Genomic DNA, 19,868 nt, shown 5'->3' with positions numbered 1-19,868 from the left:
ATTGAAGCCAGCTCACCGTCCGCCGTCCGCCGTCTCCATAAGCAGTCAAAAGTCAGCAACCATCTGAGTCACCGACCACCGAGATTCTGGAATGTCCTGATAAGTACCCATTTCATTTCATTTTGCTGTTTTGAGTTATTTCCGCCGAACAGTGTTATTAGTCGTTCATTGAGTTTAATTATTTAATTTGCGTATTTAAATTAGTTATGGATTAATTTCTTTAAATTTTACTTGCGGCTCGTTCTGTGAACTTACTAGTAAGTGTCGCGAGTACGTATTTTAGTTTCCGAAATTCAGAGCGTTTGTTTTATAACTATTTTGAGATTTATGATATCGATTTAATTATTTTGAGTTTAGACACTATCGTTCAAGTTACCACTTGTGTACTGCTGATACCTTTTGAGCTGTATCATTTTTGTAGTAAATTAATTTTCATTAATTTTAATTACTTTTATTAGTACGAATGTAATTTGAGTGTAAGATTTCAATACTTTTAGCTGATATATTGGTATATTTCTATAATTTAAATTGATATATTGACAACTGATTTTCTCGTCTTAAGCTATACATACAATATTTAGAGTTTTACCTTTTTATCGTGATTGCTGCTGATTCTTCTGAATTAAATGAGTTAAGTGACTTTCCTATTGTTTTATTTAGTGTTTTGTATCACTTTTACTCTTAGGGTCCAGAAAGTGGGTGGCGCTTATTTATATTTAATTTAAACACATTTAGTTATAACCCCCCCCCCTACTCTCCGTAGAAGCTACCGATTTGGGCATTGACCTGTTTGAGGAGTAAGAGTTAAATACTTAAATAATAACTATTAGTTTGTTGATGTCTCTTTTCCTTTATCTTTTGATTCATATTATCTCACCGTAACATAGTTTTATTTAATTTAACACAGCTATAATATAAATTATAGTTTTCCTGTTGTCATAAGAGAAAAAGGTTTTGATATTTTGACACCCCCTTTCATAGCTTTTTGTATTCGTAAATACTTTTATATATTTTTAATTTACCTTTCTCTTTTACCTTTCTTATTATTTTTATTTTCTATTTTCTTTTCTTTTATTTTTTTTTTCTTATGACAACCTCTGGCGGCGAGCACGTTGGAGTCGTCGGGTAGCTTGATTCAATATTTTCCGATATATTGCATGAGATTGCGTGTTTGAAAATTTCGTTAATTGTTAATAATGGTAAATCTATATTTAAAATTGCAATAGTAGTTTTTATTGCCTCCTCTAACTCTAAAAATCTTTTAATCATATAAAAGGTGGAATTCCACCTGGTAGGACAGTCTTGGAGTAGTTTCAACCCCTCTGTATTTCCAGCTTGCTTTTGAACAGACAGCAGTTTTGCAGTTGAATTGTTGCTTTTTTTAAAATGACTTTTTTTTCACAATAAGGGGCCGTCCTCTGCCGGAAACACTGCGACCTGTGAGGCCTATTGTGTTTTTCCCCTTTCTATATCTGCACCCATTCTCCTATCCCTGTGCCCTGCACTAACTTATGCAGGTCCTTGATAGGATGGGAGCATAGTTCCTCCGGTTCTAGCCTAGCTTTCCCAAATAAAAAGTGTCGCTTGCGATTTAGAGCCTCGCAGTGACATATTATGTGCTCCGCTGTTTCAGGATCTTTATCGCAGAGTCTGCAGCAAAGACTTCCTTGATACAGGTTGAGTTTGTTCAGGTAACACTTGACAGCCATATGTCCTGTCAAGAGGCCTGTTGTAATCCGCAACTTATTCCTGCTAAGCATTAGCAGTTCTTGCGGTTTTAGAGCTAGGTCCTTGGATAAAAGCCTTGCTGTGCCTGTGCCCCTGTCTGTTTCTCCAGTGGACATTCTGCTTTTCCCTGATCCAGAGTTTTAGTGCACTACGGACCATGCATTTGGGTATTCCCAGTACTGGCTCTGGACCAAGATAAGGTGCCGATGATCCTTGCCTAGCTAGCTCATCTGCTTTTTCGTTGCCTTGGATGCCGCTGTGGCCCGGCACACAGAATATTTTAATTCTGTTCCTTCGAGCCAGAGCTTCCAGTTCACCTAGGCATTCCCAGACGAGTCTCGACGATACCTTTGGGCTCATAAGCGCTCCAAGTGCCGCCTGACCGTCTGAGCATATATTGATGAGCTTATCTGAATAAGCTCTTCTATTGTTTTCTCTCGCACATTGTAGAATGGCGAAGATTTCTGTCTGGAATACGGTTGAGTGTTTACCCAAGGAAAAGGATAAACTTACTCTTGGTCTTTCCCCAAATACTCCAGCTCCTGTTCCTTCAGCGGTCTTTGACCCGTCTGTATACCAGGTTAGTCCATCCTGAAGGAATGTTGTTTAAAATTACTTACAATTGTTTTTATTTTACTAATAATTTCTGCGATTTCATCGTTTTTTAAACCATCGGTAACCACTAAATTAATTGTGTGTGCCAGACATCCGAAATGCTTCCAACCCAATACATCTTTAATCGCATTGACAATATTGTAAGCATTATCAGATACAGCTAAACTTATTTGTGAAGTTTTTAAGTTCTATAATTGAACAATGTTAGTAAAGCAGATTCTAACTGAAAACTAGTATTTATAAAATGTATTGTGACGTCAATGTAACTTTCATTATTAACAGAAGACCAGCAATCAGTCGTTAAGCAAAATGTTTGTACGTCATTTAATATTTTGTTATTTACTTTTATTTTACATTTTTCATAGAGAGCCGGAATTAGTGTTTTTGAAATTGTAAACCTGCTCGGTAATTCGTATGTTGGATTTAATATGGATACAAATTTTTTAAAAGCTGGTTCCTCCACAATCCGAAAAGGTTAGTATCTTTCTGTAAATAAACCTAGCAGTGCATCATCGATCTGTTTTCTTGTTTGAAACGTACCTTTTTTGGCAAATAGCTTGATACTTTCTTCTGACACGTCTGTACTTGTATCCGTTTACCATGGCCCTCGCCCTCAGTTCCAGGTCCAGTGGCTAAAGATAGTCGTGATATTGAGGAAGGTCCCGGAACTGAATATGCAATTTGATTAGCATTGTTTTTTTTGTCGCTTTTCCTGTAACGTAAAGAAATGAAAATAAGAAAATAAAAAACAGGCCCATCCACACATAATCTACATCTACAGGTTAATCAGTATTTTTTATATTTCTTTAACTTACCTTATCGCGTTCATGATTTTCAAGAACTATTATTGGATGCTTATTGTTCATATGTTTTTTTAGATTGCTGGTACTTGTTTTAAACGATAATTTTGCTTTGCATATATTACAGCTTGCAAACATTGATTTATCGTCCACTGGCTCAAAGAAATTCCATAAGTCGCTTCTCAACACGTACGAAAACAACGAAAATGAATTATGTTTAGATAGTTTAGGCCCAGACTCAGAGAAAATCACTTTTTACATTTTCACAGTACTTCTAAAAATCTAAGCTACTCTCCATAGTCGTTACTTTCGAATAACAATAAAATAATCTTTAAGATCGTTCGTTAAAATCGTTCGATATAGTTTCTCATTTCTGCGAAGCTACACCTTCACAACTCTGAGCAGACAGCAGACTGTGATTAGTGTGATTGTAATAGGGATGTGCGATGTGCGATTCTGTAAAAATAATCGATTTTTTAGATCGATCTAGATCGAATGATCGCGAATCGATACAAGAAAAATCGCAAGCAAAAAAATCGATTTTAGTTGAATCGATCTTTTTTTTAATTCAATTTTTGACTCTGATTTTCAGTTTTCGCAATAAAATTAAAAGTATATATTTCTATTTTTTATGACATTTTTACACACAAAGACATAAAACAAAATAAAGTAAAAATAAATTTAAAATTATTACATTGACAAACAACGATTTCAGGATTTCATAAAAAATGTCAAACGTCAAATATCAAATAATGTAATTTTGTTTTTTGGATTAGTATAGTCAGTTCGGAGTGAGTATGTTTCCCTCTTGCTCAGAGACTAATTTATTTTAAGGATAAAAATACATAGCGCACTTTTAATGGCGTAATAGAGATACAGGGTCTGGTACATTTAAATTGTCGAATTTTTAAAATTTTCTATACAGAATTGAGAAGGGGGCACTTATAATGATATCTTCTAACGAAAAAAGTGCGGATCGTACATAAATAACACCAAATACAAAACCCCCACAAAAAATTCACAGATTTTGCAACATGCGCAACCATCACAGGCGTATTGAAAATACCAGACACAAGTCGGCGGTTGTTGACAATCACTTATTTTTTTTACATTTTATATTAACTTGTGGCGTCATTTGGAAGAGTTCAATAGAAATATAAAAGAACTAAACCTTGTTTGTTGGAAAGCAATTTGACAAATTGTCAGCACTCCGGCAGTCTAACGTAAACGTATCATTCATCGCTATTCACAAATATATTCCAGATACGTATAGTGAACAAGTTTAACGTTCGCAACGTTAAATAATTTTGATATTTGATTTTTATCGGGATGGCTTTTTGTAAAAGTGAAGAATTTAGTGAGGAAAATATTAATGATGGAGATGAACGTGTGCGGATTTTTGAATGGTCACGATCACGGTCACGATACTATGACGGGCTCCTACCCACGTAGGAGCCCAAAATATGCAAAAAGGGGGTCAGTTTAGCTTAAGTTTAGATTAGGTCTATATTTTTATTAATGTAAAACCAACTAAAATCTAATTCTAATCTAACCTAAACTCACTTTTTCATTTGCGTATTTCGGGCTATTACCTGGGTATTCCTAGGTTTAACCAATATTCGAACGTAGGTGTAAATTTAACTTTATCGATGGCCCATAAATTTAAATTCGCCGTACAAAAAATTACTTTTCACCAATTTTCACAATAAAAATTAAAAGTTATAAATCATAATATTTTTTTTATAGAAATGAGGGAATAAGGTTGAACGGGGTGCCGGTAGACCAAGAAGATACTTGGAATGTAAATGTTAATTTATACTCGAATGGAGTTGCCTCACAGTATAGGCATATTTTGAACCCCTACCGTGCATATTTACTGTAGATAAAAATAAATTAAAATATAGTTGGTTCCAACGATAATTTAGTTTGCAGCTTCTTTTCATCATACCTAATAAAAAACCGTCACAACCACTACTCATAGTACGTACCTATGTATTTTTAAACCAGAAAAAAAATCATTATGAAATTAAAAATACATAGGTGCCCACAATAAGAGTAGCGGTATTTTTTTTCGTTCCATCATAACGGATTTTGTTGTGCTGAAAATAAGCAGCAAAATATATTATCGATTGCAGCAACTATACCTAGTTTACATTCTGCACAAGTATGTCCAATTAATATAGAACATTATACCTATGCATACTTTTAAAAAATTGCTACCAATATATTTTGATAGTTGAGTTTTTGAAATTATTTGTTAGCTTCTTAAACAAAACAGACCCATAATAATTCAAATCTTTATCATTCAAGACTTCCAAGAATTATGAAGTAATCTCACGTCAAATCTTTTTAAAATTATTGCATGCCTGAAGTATTTGCAAAGTTAACAAAAATATTTCTTTGCATACCTTGCAATTAATATATTTGATCCAATTTAGCAGTTCTGCATCATACCCGAAATTAAGATTGTGTGTGACACAACGAAGAGTCAAAATGCAACGTGAACGACCAGAAAAATACCAAGTAAACAAAATTGTTAAGTTTTAATTACTAGTTACACAGTTCTTCCCTTGAATTCTCTTGCCTAAAATCTACATCGTCTTTCCTAACATTTTAAATATAAATGATTGAAACTCATACAAGTTTACCATAATTTAAACTTAAGATAGTCCCTAATTATATTAAAATATAACCACTTACGAAGTTAATAAATATTAACTATTTCTACTTATTTTTAATCATTTAATAATTCTGATAAAAACACGCCTGATTTTTTTATTTTAGAAATCATACGGGCTATAATCATTAATATGACTATATTAACAATACTTAAATTAAAATTTATTTGAAGGAATGCTACTGTATTACAATAATTGTAAAACACGTATGTAATAATCAGGGCCGGGCCACCCGGGCGACCGCCCGGGGCGCCGAATGTGAGGGGCGCCACGCCAGCAACTAAAATATTTAAAAAAAAATTGTTCGTGGTATTTTACTTATAACTGAAAAGCTATCAACTTTTTATAAATTATATATATCAACTTCTTTCTATAATTCTTGTTTTTATAAATTTTCTCTAAACAAACTGTTTTGGGTCAAGAGCCAGCAAAATTGACAGTTTTAGACTGCTTGTTGCTCAAAATTGCACTTTGTCTACTACCGACACCCTTTATTTGTTAATGGCTGATCTGCCCTAAAATTATATGAGACAATATAAATAGGTTCCCGATATCTTTATTATAAAAAAAGCTTGTAATAAGTTTGCCTCATTAATAAAAGTGGGAAAAATATCAATCTTTTGGTGATGTTGATTGTTCTGTATTGAATATGTAGTAATACTTGATAAATGGTAGCAGAATCGTAGAAATTTTTCATTAAAGCAAGACAAATGAATGCATCTCAAATCTCAAACACTGGCTGATCCTCATTTTGAAGCCGACAAAACTGTATCTGATCATACCTGTACTGATTCTGCACGAAATAATTGATTGTGAAAAAGAAAAGAAATTTTTCTTAAATTCTTATAGAAAAATAATGCAATTGCTTGCAACTAAATAGTAATGTTTTCAAAGATCACTTATACTTATCATTTATATACCGGGTGCGTCTCAAAACTGGCTCACTCCTATTTTTTCAGATGAAAAAACGAGATTTGGTATGTTAGTATACGACATAAATTAGGATTAATTGACGTATTCAATTTTGTTTTTCGTCACTTCCTCTTTCACCGGAAATTAATAAAACTTTTGATTTTTAAATGTCAACCTCGGTATATTTCTACTTTATGCGATAGAAAATGACAATCTGAATAGAATGACATATCATAATGTGTCAACTTTTGACATTTTCGCATATATGGATTATTTTAAATTGTAACATACGGTTTATAACGACAATTTGACTCGAAATATCAAGTGTGTGTCAATTATTCGTAAAAAATTCATTTTCCACATATGCAAATGAGCCACTTGCTCCATTTAAAAAAATTGGCATATGATTAAAAATACGATTTGGACATTTTTTAACCGACCAGGACAAGATACGAAAAATATTAGACGATCAAATCTATTTTTCCAAGGCTCCTTGTTTAAAAATTAGTGTTTTAACACAGCCATGGCACTCTAAATTGAAATATAAAATACGAAAAAGTTGACATATGATATGTCTTTCTACTCAAAGTGTCATTTTCTATCGAATAAACCAGAAATATACCGACGGTGCCATTCAAAAATCAATAGTTTTTCGTTGAAACAGGAAGTGACCAAAAACAATTGAATACGTCAATCAATCGTAATTTATGTCATATACTAACATACCAAATTGCGTTTTTTATCTAAAAAAATAAAACTTCCAAGATGCACCCGATATAGAAAAAACAAAAAGTACCTTTAAGTGAAATTTTATTGTTAAAGTAGCATAAATATGCTTAGTTGTTATGGTAACATGTTAACTATTGGGGGGGGGGGCGCCAGGTAGGGTATTCGCCCGGTCTCAATATTTCCCTTCCGCCGACCCTGGTAATAATAACTCGGAATAATATAATTATTTAAAACTGCTCATCGGCGTTATCGATGTCGGCGTCTTGTCACTTTTATTTAGTCTTGTCACTATTATTTTATTAGCCGTTTAGGTATAGTTTGATTTCAGATAATGCAGATTTTAATGTGCCATTTGTGGATTTTAAGTGCTCCTGACCATTTTTCAAATATTAAAGTGCTTATTTAGATACATTTAAAGTGAATTAATTAGTGTATAGTATTTGTATTATGAGTATGTTTATTTTTTATGAAATGAATTTTTTCCCATTAAAATAAACATAGCTTACTAGATCACTAGCTAGCCATTGTTAAATACAGGGTGTTAATTAAGTATCTGGCCAAACTTCAGGAGGTGATTCTTTGAGTGTTATAAGGTAAAAAGTTCATATAGACATGTGTCCGGAAATGTATAATTTTAAAGATACAGGGTGTCTAATACAGGGTTTCCTAATAGACCTTTTTTATTAATATCTCAAAGATCCGTTGGCCGATTTTGTTGAAATTTCGCCATGTTGTAAACTTTGATAAGTTAGCACTAATTAAATGATAATTATTATTTACAACAATATTCAAAGGATAAAAACTTATCCCAATAAATATTTGACAACGCCTTGGATTCATTTGTTTTTACGCCTGTTGGCGGTGGAAACCATGCAAGCTTTTTCTTTATCCTAAGTTGTTAATTAAAAAAATAATAATCATATAAAAAAAATATAGGTCCTAATAGCCTAAATTTTATCCTTATTTATAATATATACAAGGATTTTATCAAAATGTATCAGCAGATCCGATGAGACCCGAGTTATTATATGTTTTGGAACTTAATGATTTAATTAATTATTCCCTTTAATGCATTATTTCATGCATGTTGGATTGTGCGCATTATCCTACGCGCCAAGAAAAAATATTGCATTAGTCTAAATTTATTATTTATGTTATTCCGCTCTTTCACGTATAATTTGCCCCCTGCTTCTCATACGGAAAGAGTTAGAGTAAAATAGCCCAACTGTACCTAACAACCCGTGCCTTGACGCATATTCTTTTTTATAATATCGGCTTTCCCAGACTAAACCTTCATATCCATAAAATAGTTGGCCCACACACACACTAATAAGACCTGATTTCGGCCCTCGGACGTCCTTGCTCTATTCAGGTATCGACTTACGTGTTGACAAGTTGATTAGGCAGGTTATTGAACTCATGTCGCCTCTAGCATGTCGTTTTTTCAAAGATGGGTCCCATATAAACGCGGCCAGAAGTATTTTCAATACTAAAACTACTACTTATACTAAAAACCTTTAGGGCTTTTTGGGTTATATTCACAAACATAAAACTACGCTAACGCTTGGCTTGCGTCGAGGTTTTCGAAAGCCTCTACAAAAATCTTCCACATAAACTGCACATACGACTCTTGTGACTCAAGCACATACGACTCATGTGATTTGACACTGGACTACTGAGCATTTCTAACAAAATATAGTAAATAAGTTACGCATTTTTGTGTGATCTAAAAATTTATTTTTGTTAGATACGCCATTTATTTCGTCTGCTGTAACCTGTAACACAAGAGTCTTTGTTGTTATGATACTTTGTGGAGACATGCGGGAAGTCGAAACAAACTTATAGGCGGCGCAACGTAACCAATTTTTTTGAATTTTTGTCAGTTACGACACTTAATTGTCTCTATTTTTTTATGTAAAATCTATTATAAAAAATTAATAATATATGGGTATGGGCATCATTTAAAAAACTCTGTAGATTTTTTAGGTTATGAGGTCGACATGTCAAAGTTTGTTTTAGATATTCCTTTTGTAACATCTAACTACTAACTAAATATATTTACATTCGGCTTTATTGTACTACATATTTATTACAGGGTGCCCCAATATTCCGTGGACTTAGAACTACTACGTATTTTTGGTATCAATTTTGTATTAAAAAGTAATTATTACTGGTCTGGGCCTTTTAGCATTTCTTGGTCCTACTCTGTAGCAATTCGTGACGTCTATATTTGTTAAATTCGGTTGGTTTTCCATTAGCCCGGAGATACCCCTATTTAAAATTTCAGATCCAGTTTCAGTATTTTCTGGGTTTCCGTATAACCTCACAGATTTTAATTTATTCTGCTTTTCGAGATCATCTATGCGTCTTTTAAGAGTCTCGTTGTCATTCTGAGTTTCCACTAATCGCGTTTCAAGATTTTTACTTGACATTTTACGAGGCTGGGCTGAAAAATAATCGGCCTAGGAAAGAAAACACAACTTTTTTCGGCAAAACTCAAAATTTATTTCTCAACGTAGTCCCCGTTAAGCTCTATACACTTTGTCCAACGATTCTCCAATTTTTCGATGCCCTTCCAATAATACGATTTTTCGAAGTCCTTAAAATAGACCTCTGTCGCAGCCATGACCTCCCCATTCGACTCACATCTCTTACCACCGAACCATTTTTTCAAGTCTAGAAACAGATAATAGTCGTTGGGCGCCAAATCTGGGCAATATGGCGGATGAGGAACCAGGAAAGGATTTTTCGAAGTCCTTAAAATAGGCCTCTGTCGCAGCGATGACCTCCCCATTCGACTCAAATCTCTTACCACCGAACCATATTTTTAAGTCTGGAAACAGATAATAGTCGCTGGGCACCAAATCTGGGGAATATGGCGGGTGAGGAACCAATTCGTAACGCAATTCATACAGTTTTGCCATTGCGACTGCAGATTTATGCGCCGCGCCGGTGCGTTGTCCTGGTGGAAGAACTCTTCTTCGCTAAATGCGGTCGTTTTTGATTCAAATCGGCGTCGAATCGGTCCAACAGCTTTGAGTAATATTCGCCGGTGATCGTTTTGCCCTTTTCAAGGTAATCGATATGAATAATACCGTGCGCATCCCAAAAAACTGTGGCCATGACCTTGTTGGCAGACAGACCCACCTTGGCTTTCTTTGGCTTTGACTCGCCCTGAGAAACCCACTGCTTTGACTGTTCCTTCGTAAAAACGTGCAGTAAATTTATAACATTCAGAGTTACAGGCATAGACAGAACCCCCAAGTACCGTTAGGTAAAGATTATTGTCTTCTTATAATTCCATTACTTGATGATATGGACTTCCTTATATATACGAGTATAAACAAAAGATGTTATCGTGGGGACTATAACAAAAAAGAAGAATGAAATTATTGGGCAAACCTACAGTAAGATTAGTCATACGAGTATATATATACGAAATTTAATTAGACTTTGGTTGTCTATTAATCAACTATACAAGCTACTGCTGCTTTCCCGTTCGCCTTCGTCAGACCTCTCTATCAAATGCATCCAGTTCTTCCAGCTCTCTGGATGCCATCGCTTGTCTGATTTTGTTATTCCACGACCTTCTTTGTCTATCTCGCCCTTCTTCTTTGTGGAGGTCTCCAATGAAAGAGACGTTTTGGCCATCGATCTTTCGGCATTCTTAATAGATGGCCAAACCACTTCAGACCTCTGATTTTACTCTATCTATAATTGCCTCTGGAGCATTCATTCGATGTCTGATCTTTGAGATCCTTCTGAGATAGTCCATTTCGACTGCTACAAGTCTCCGTTTTATTTCAGCTGTTAGAGCTCATACTTCACAACCACAGCACACCACAGATTCAACCAATATTTGTCCCAGCCTTTCTTTTTGGTTTTAAGGAAGAGATACTAATCCCACCATAATGAATTCAAACATCCCCCCATTCTTTTGCCAGTTTGAATGTGGAGTTTAATCTCGTTCTCTCCAGTGTGCTGTTTAGTTACGATTGACCCTAAATATTTAAAGTTGTCGACCTGTGTGACCCGAGTTTCATCCGTAATCAGAACTTCAAAGGCCGCTTCACTATTGGCTACTAGATATTCTGTTTTTTAAGACTACTTGTAGAACCCACTTCTCATATTGTATTTAGAGTCTTCTCATCATATATTCAAGGTGAAAAGCATCTGGCGCAAGCACCACCTGGTTGTCAGCAAAATTTAATGTAAATAATTTTTGTGCACCTATAGAAATGCACATAGGCTCAAATTGTCTTTTCCATTCTTCCAGCGCGACTTCTACATAGGTATTGAACAGTAAAAGGGAGAGGCTGCAATCCTGTCTAAGACCTGTTTGGTTATTATAGGTTCAGAGAGTCGATATCCTACTTTTATGAGTTGGATATTGTTATTATACAGTTCTTTAATTATTTTTACTAGATCGAGATATAGCCGTTCGAGAGCCTTCCACAATTTTTGACGGGGTATTGTATCTTAGGCCTTTTTAAGATCTACAAAAGCCAAGTGAACTTTCTGTTCTATGAATATTTGTTGGAAGTCCACGGAAACAAATATCCGTGGACTTAATATCTATTAATTATTTTATTTTGCAATCCGGACGGTCCAGGTTCTTCATTGTTGGTTTGATCTTCAACCCAGCTGATATTACAATCGAAATCCATGTAGTCGTAGCTAGTCGAATCGCCGTTCATCTTGATAACACCACTAAGGACTGTCGCATAAAGTTACACACAACAACACAATACAGCAACAACAACACAGCAACACACACACAACAACACAAGCAACTATCGACTAACTCGAACTGAAAAAGTTTTTAAAAAGTAAACAAAATATTTTTTTCATGTTCAATATTCTTCAAATATAAAATCGTATATTACATTATTATTTTTATACTTATAGGGAATGATTTATTTGCACGACAGTGAAATTATATCCCACGGAAATTTGAGATCAAGCAAATGTTTAATTGATAGCCGTTGGGTGTTGGAAATATCAGACTTTGGTTTACACGAGATTAAAAGTAGGAAAAATTATTCGGCTAAACTTTTTGAAGTATTTTTGAAAGAGGCGTTTTGGCCATCGATTTTCCGGCATTCTTAATAGATGGCCAAACCACTTCAGACCTCTGATTTTACTCTATCTCTAATTGCCTCTGGAGCATTCATTCGACGTCTGATCTCTGAGATCCTTCTGAGATAGTCCATTTCGACTGCTACAAGTCTCCGTTTTATTTCAGCTGTTAGAGCTCATACTTCACAACCATAGCACACCACAGATTCAACCAATATTTGTCCCAGCCTTTCTTTTTGGTTTTAAGAAAGAGTTACTAATCCCACCATAATGAATTCAAACATCCCCCCATTCTTTTGCCAGTTTGAAAGTGGAGTTTAATCTCGTTTTCTCCAGTGTGCTATTTAGTTACGATTGACCCTAAATATTTAAAGGTGTCGACCTGTGTGACCCGAGTTTCATCCGTAATCAGAACTTCAAAGGCCGCTTCACTATTGGCTACTAGATATTCTGTTTTTTAAGACTACTTGTAGAACCCTCTTCTCATATTGTATTTAGAGCCTTCTCATCATATATTCAAGGTGAAAAGCATCTTGCGCAAGCACCACCTGGTTGTCAGCAAAATTTAATGTAAATAATTTTTGTGCGCCTATAGGAATGCACATAGGCTCACATTGTCTTTTCCATTCTTCCAGCGCGACTTCTACATAGGTATTGAACAGTAAAAGGGAGAGGCTGCAACCCTGTCTAAGACCTTTTTGTTATTATAGGTTCAGAGATTCGATATCCTACTTTTATGAGTGAGATATTGTTATTATACAGTTCTTTAATTATTTTTACTAGATCGACATATAGCCGTTCGAGAGCCTTCCACAATTTTTGACGGGGTATTGTATCTTAGGCCTTTTTAAGATCTACAAAAGCCAAGTGAACTTTCTGTTCTATGAATATTTGTTGGAAGTCCACGGAAACAAATATCCGTGGACTTAATATATATTAATTATTTTATTTTGCAATCCGGAAGGTCCAGCTTCTTCATTGTTGGTTTGATCTTCAACCCAGCTGATATTACAATCGAAATCCATGTAGTCGTAGCTAGTCGAATCGCTGTTCATCTTGATAACACCACTAAGGACTGTCGCATAAAGTTACACACAACAACACAATACAGCAACAACAACACAGCAACACACACACAACAACACAAGCAACTATCGACTAACTCGAACTGAAAAAAGTTTTTAAAAAGTAAACAAAATATTTTTTTCATGTTCAATATTCTTCAAATATAAAATCGTATATTACATTATTATTTTTATACTTATAGGGAATGATTTATTTGCACGACAGTGAAATTATATCCCACGGAAATTTGAGATCAAGCAAATGTTTAATTGATAGCCGTTGGGTGTTGGAAATATCAGACTTTGGTTTACACGAGTTTAATAGTAGGAAAAATTATTCGGCTAAACTTTTTGAAGTATTTTTGAAAGAGGCGTTTTGGCCATCGATCTTCCGGCATTCTTAATAGATGGCCAAACCATTTCAGACCTCTGATTTTACTCTATCTATAATTGCCTCTGGAGCATTCATTCGATGTCTGATCTCTGAGTTCCTTCTGAGATAGTCCATTTCGACTGCTGCAAGTCTCCGTTTTATTTCAGCTGTTAGAGCCCATACTTGACAACCATAGCACACCACAGATTCAACCAATATTTGTCCCAGCCTTTCTTTTTGGTTTTAAGAAAGATATACTAATCCCACCATAATGAATTCAAACATCCCCCCATTCTTTTGCCAGTTTGAATGTGGAGTTTAATCTCGTTCTCTCCAGTGTGCTGTTTAGTTACGATTGACCCTAAATATTTAAAGTTGTCGACCTGTGTGACCTGAGTTTCATCCGTAATCAGAACTTCAAAGGCCGCTTCACTATTGGCTACTAGATATTCTGTTTTTTAAGACTACTTGTAGAACCCACTTCTCATATTATATTTAGAGTCTTCTCATCATATATTCAAGGTGAAAAGCATCCTGCGCAAGCACCACCTGGTCGCCAGCAAAATTTAATGTAAATAATTTTTGTGCACCTATAGGAATGCCCATAGACTCACATTGTCTTTTCCATTCTTCTAGCGCGACTTCTACATAGGTATTGAACAGTAAAAGGGAGAGGCTGCAACCCTGTCTAAGACCCTTTTTGGTTATTATAGGTTCAGAGAGGCGATATCCTACTTTTATGAGTGAGATATTGTTATTATACAGTTCTTTAATTATTTTTACTAGATCCACATATAGCCGTTCGAAAGCCTTCCACAATTTTTGACGTGGTATTGTATCTTAGGCCTTTTTAAGATCTACAAAAACCAAGTGAACTTTCTGTTCTATGAATATTTGTTGGAACTCCACGGAAATAAATATATCCGTGGACTTAATATCTATTAATTATTTTATTTTGCAATCCGGACGGTCCAGGTTCTTCGTCGTTGGTTTGATCTTCAACCCAGCTGATATTACAATCGAAATCCATGTAGTCGTAGCTAGTCGAATCGCCGTTCATCTTGATAACATCACTAAAAACTGTCACATAAAGTTACACACAACAACACAATACAGCAACAACAACACAGCAACACACACACAACACAAGCAACTATCGACCAAGTCAAACTGAAAAAGTTTTTAAAAAGTAAACAAGATATTTTTTTCATGTTCAATATTCTTCAAATATAAAATCGTATATTACATTATTATTTTTATACTTATAGGGAATGATTTATTTGCACGATAGTGAAATTATATCACACGGAAATTTGAGATCAAGCAACTGTTTAATTGATAGCCGTTGGGTGTTGGAAATATCAGACTTTGGTTTACACGAGTTTAAAAGTAGGATAAATTATTCGGCTAAACTTTTTGAAGTATTTTTGAAAGAGGCGTTTTGGCCATCGATCTTCCGGCATTCTTAATAGATGGCCAAACCACTTCAGACCTCTGATTTTACTCTATCTCTAATTGCCTCTGGAGCATTCATTCGATGTCTGATCTCTGAGATCCTTCTGAGATAGTCCATTTCGACTGCTACAAGTCTCCGTTTTATTTCAGCTGTTAGAGCTCATACTTCACAACCATAGCACACCACAGATTCAACCAATATTTGTCCCAGCCTTTCTTTTTGGTTTTAAGAAAGAGATACTAATCCCACCATAATGAATTCAAACATCCCCCCATTCTTTTGCCAGTTTGAAAGTGGAGTTTAATCTCGTTTTCTCCAGTGTGCTATTTAGTTACGATTGACCCTAAATATTTAAAGGTGTCGACCTGTGTGACCCGAGTTTCATCCGTAATCAGAACTTCAAAGGCCGCTTCACTATTGGCTACTAGATATTCTGTTTTTTTAAGACTACTTGTAGAACCCTCTTCTCATATTGTATTTAGAGCCTTCTCATCATATATTCAAGGTGAAAAGCATCTTGCGCAAGCACCACCTGGTTGTCAGCAAAATTTAATGTAAATAATGTTTGTGCGCCTATAGGAATGCACACAGGCTCACATTGTCTTTTCCATTGTTCCAGCGCGACTTCTACATAGGTATTGAACAGTAAAAGGGAGAGGCTGCAACCCTGTCTAAGACCTTTTTGTTATTATAGGTTCAGAGAGTCGATATCCTACTTTTATGAGTGAGATATTGTTATTATACAGTTCTTTAATTATTTTTACTCGATCGACATATAGCCGTTCGAGAGCCTTCCACAATTTTTGACGGGGTATTGTATCTTAGGCCTTTTTAAGAACTACAAAAACCAAGTGAACTTTCTGTTCTATGAATATTTGTTGGAACTCCACGGAAATAAATATATCCGTGGACTTAATATCTATTAATTATTTTATTTTGCAATCCGGACGGTCCAGGTTCTTCATCGTTGGTTTGATCTTCAACCCAGCTGATATTACAATCGAAATCCATGTAGTCGTAGCTAGTCGAATCGCCGTTCATCTTGATAACACCACTAAGGACTGTCGCATAAAGTTACACACAACAACGCAATACAGCAACAACAACACAGCAACACACACACAACAATACAAGCAAATATCGACTAACTCGAACTGAAAAAGTTTTTAAAAAGTAAACAAAATATTTTTTTCATGTTCAATATTCTTCAAATATAAAATCGTATATTACATTATTATTTTTATATTTATAGGGAATGATTTATTTGCACGACAGTGAAATTATATCCCACGGAAATTTGAGATCAAGCAGATGTTTAATTGATAGCCGTTGGGTGTTGGAAATATCAGACTTTGGTTTACACGAGTTTAAAAGTAGGAAAAATTATTCGGCTAAACTTTTTGAAGTATTTTTGAAAGAGGCGTTTTGGCCATCGATCTTCTGGCATTCTTAATAGATGGCCAAACCACTTCAGACCTCTGATTTTACTCTATCTATAATTGCCTCTGGAGCATTCATTCGATGTCTGATCTCTGAGTTCCTTTTGAGATAGTCCATTTCGACTGCTGCAAGTCTCCGTTTCATTTCAGCTGTTAGAGCCCATACTTCACAAACATAGCACACTACAGATTCAACCAATATTTGTCCCAGCCTTTTTTTTTTGGTTCTAAGAAAGAGATACTAATCCCACCATAATGAATTCAAACATCCCCCCATTCTTTTGCCAGTTTGAATGTGGAGTTTAATCTCGTTCTCTCCAGTGTGCTGTTTAGTTACGATTGACCCTAAATATTTAAAGTTGTTGACCTGTGTGACCTGAGTTTCATCCGTAATCAGAACTTCAAAGGCCGCTTCACTATTGGCTACTCGATATTCTGTTTTTTAAGACTAATTGTAGAACCCACTTCTCATATTGTATTTAGAGTCTTCTCATCATATATTCAAGGTGAAAAGCATCCTGCGCAAGCACCACCTGGTCGCCAGCAAAATTTAATGTAAATAATTTTTGTGCACCTATAGGAATGCCCATAGACTCACATTGTCTTTTCCATTCTTCTAGCGCGACTTCTACATAGGTATTGAACAGTAAAAGGGAGAGGCTGCAACCCTGTCTAAGACCTTTTTGTTATTATAGGTTCAGAGAGTCGATATCCTACTTTTATGAGTGAGATATTGTTATTATACAGTTCTTTTCTTTACTAGATCGACATATAGCCGTTCGAGAGCCTTCCACAATTTTTGACGGGGTATTGTATCTTAGGCCTTTTTAAGATCTACAAAAACCAAGTGAACTTTCTGTTCTATGAATATTTGTTGGAAGTCCACGGAAACAAATATCCGTGGACTTAATATCTATTAATTATTTTATTTTGCAATCCGGACGGTCCAGGTTCTTCATTGTTGGTTTGATCTTTAACCCAGCTGATATTACAATCGAAATCCATGTAGTCGTAGCTAGTCGAATCGCCGTTCATCTTGATAACACCACTAAGCACTGTCGCACAAAGTTACACATAACAACACAATACAGCAACAACAACACAGCAACACACACACAACAGCACAAGCAACTATCGACCAAGTCAAACTGAAAAAGTTTTTAAAAAGTAAACAAGATATTTTTTTCATGTTCAATATTCTTCAAATATAAAATCGTATATTACATTATTATTTTTATACTTATAGGGAATGATTTATTTGCACGATAGTGAAATTATATCACACGAAAATTTGAGATCAAGCAACTGTTTAATTGATAGCCGTTGGGTGTTGGAAATATCAGACTTTGGTTTACACGAGTTTAAAAGTAGGATAAATTATTCGGCTAAACTTTTTGAAGTATTTTTGAAAGAGGCGTTTTGGCCATCGATCTTCCGGCATTCTTAATAGATGGCCAAACCACTTCAGACCTCTGATTTTACTCTATTTCTAATTGCCTCTGGAGCATTCATTCGATGTCTGATCTCTGAGATCCTTCTGAGATAGTCCATTTCGACTGCTACAAGTCTCCGTTTTATTTCAGCTGTTAGAGCTCATACTTCACAACCATAGCACACCACAGATTCAACCAATATTTGTCCCAGCCTTTCTTTTTGTTTTCCAAGAAAGAGATACTAATCCCACCATAATGAATTCAAATATCCCCCCATTCTTTTGCCAGTTTGAATGTGGAGTTTAATCTCGTTCTCTCCAGTGTGCTGTTTAGTTACGATTGACCCTAAATATTTAAAGTTGTCGACCTGTGTGACCCGAGTTTCATCCGTAATCAGAACTTCAAAGGCCGCTTCACTATTGGCTACTAGATATTCTGTTTTTTAAGACTACTTGTAGAACCCACTTCTCATATTGTATTTAGAGTCTTCTCATCATATATTCAAGGTGAAAAGCATCTTGCGCAAGCACCACCTGGTTGCCGCAAAATTTACAAATAATTTTTAGTGCCTATAGGAATGCACATAGGCTCACATTGTCTTTTCCATTCTTCCAGCGCGACTTCTACATAGGTATTGAACAGTAAAAGGGAGAGGCTGCAACCCTGTCTAAGACCCTTTTTGGTTATTATAGGTTCAGACAGTCGATATCCTAACAGTAAAAGGGAGAGGCTCCAACCCTGTCTAAGACCCTTTTTGGTTATTATAGGTTCAGTCAGTCGATATCCTACTTTTATGAGTGAGATATTATTATACAGTTCTTTAATTATTTTTACTAGATCGACATATAGCCGTTCGAGAGCCTTCCACAATTTTTGACGGGGTATTGTATCTTAGGCCTTATTAAGATCTACAAAAGCCAAGTGAACTTTCTGTTCTATGAATATTTGTTGGAAGTCCACGGAAACAAATATCCGTGGACTTAATATCTATTAATTATTTTATTTGCAATCAGACGGTCCAGGTTCTTCATTGTTGGTTTGATCTTCAACCCAGCTGATATTACAATCGAAATCCATGTATTCGTAGCTAGTCGAATCGCCGTTCATCTTGATAACACCACTAAGGACTGTCGCATAAAGTTACACACAACAACACAATACAGCAACAACAACACAGCAACACACACACAACAACACAAGCAATTCATACGCCCACTAACCTCGAACTTTGGTTATCAAGAGACTTTATAAATTACCTGGTCTAAAAGTATCGATACCATAAGTACTTGATATCGAAGTAAACACCGTTTCATCCCTACTTTCACCCGCTTGCTCTGGAAGGCGTATCGCGGGGCAGGTACTCGCAACTAGGTACAACAATAACGAAAGCAGAGAGAGTGTCTTGTACTATTTCAGCTGAATTTCTTTCAAAAAGGCTCAATTTCTCCGAACACCTGGTCGTGGCGTCTCTTTTTCTTTCACCTGGTCGGGCTATGGTACAATGAAAATCTGTACCAAATGGTTCATTTTGTTAAGTTTGTGTCATCAGTTAAAAACGGGTT

General features: G+C 35.4%; 1 protein-coding gene across 1 annotated transcript in view; it reads left to right on the top strand.

Annotated features, from left to right (window-relative positions):
• Positions 1-19,868, top strand: part of LOC115874898 (guanylate cyclase 32E) — a 106,946-nt gene that overhangs the window by 49,018 nt on the left and 38,060 nt on the right. Inside the window, exon 10 of the mRNA XM_030890198.1 lies at positions 15,247-15,367. Within this exon, the coding sequence (XP_030746058.1) occupies positions 15,247-15,367 (121 nt within the window). The remainder of the gene's footprint in view (positions 1-15,246; positions 15,368-19,868) is intronic.

The sequence above is a fragment of the Sitophilus oryzae genome, unplaced genomic scaffold (assembly GCF_002938485.1).
Source record: "Sitophilus oryzae breed Bouriz unplaced genomic scaffold, Soryzae_2.0 scaffold_1307_pilon_pilon, whole genome shotgun sequence".
NCBI classification, from domain to species: Eukaryota; Metazoa; Arthropoda; class Insecta; order Coleoptera; family Curculionidae; genus Sitophilus; species Sitophilus oryzae.
Note: the sequence above shows the minus strand (reverse complement) of the source record. Positions and strands in the feature narration are given on the sequence as shown.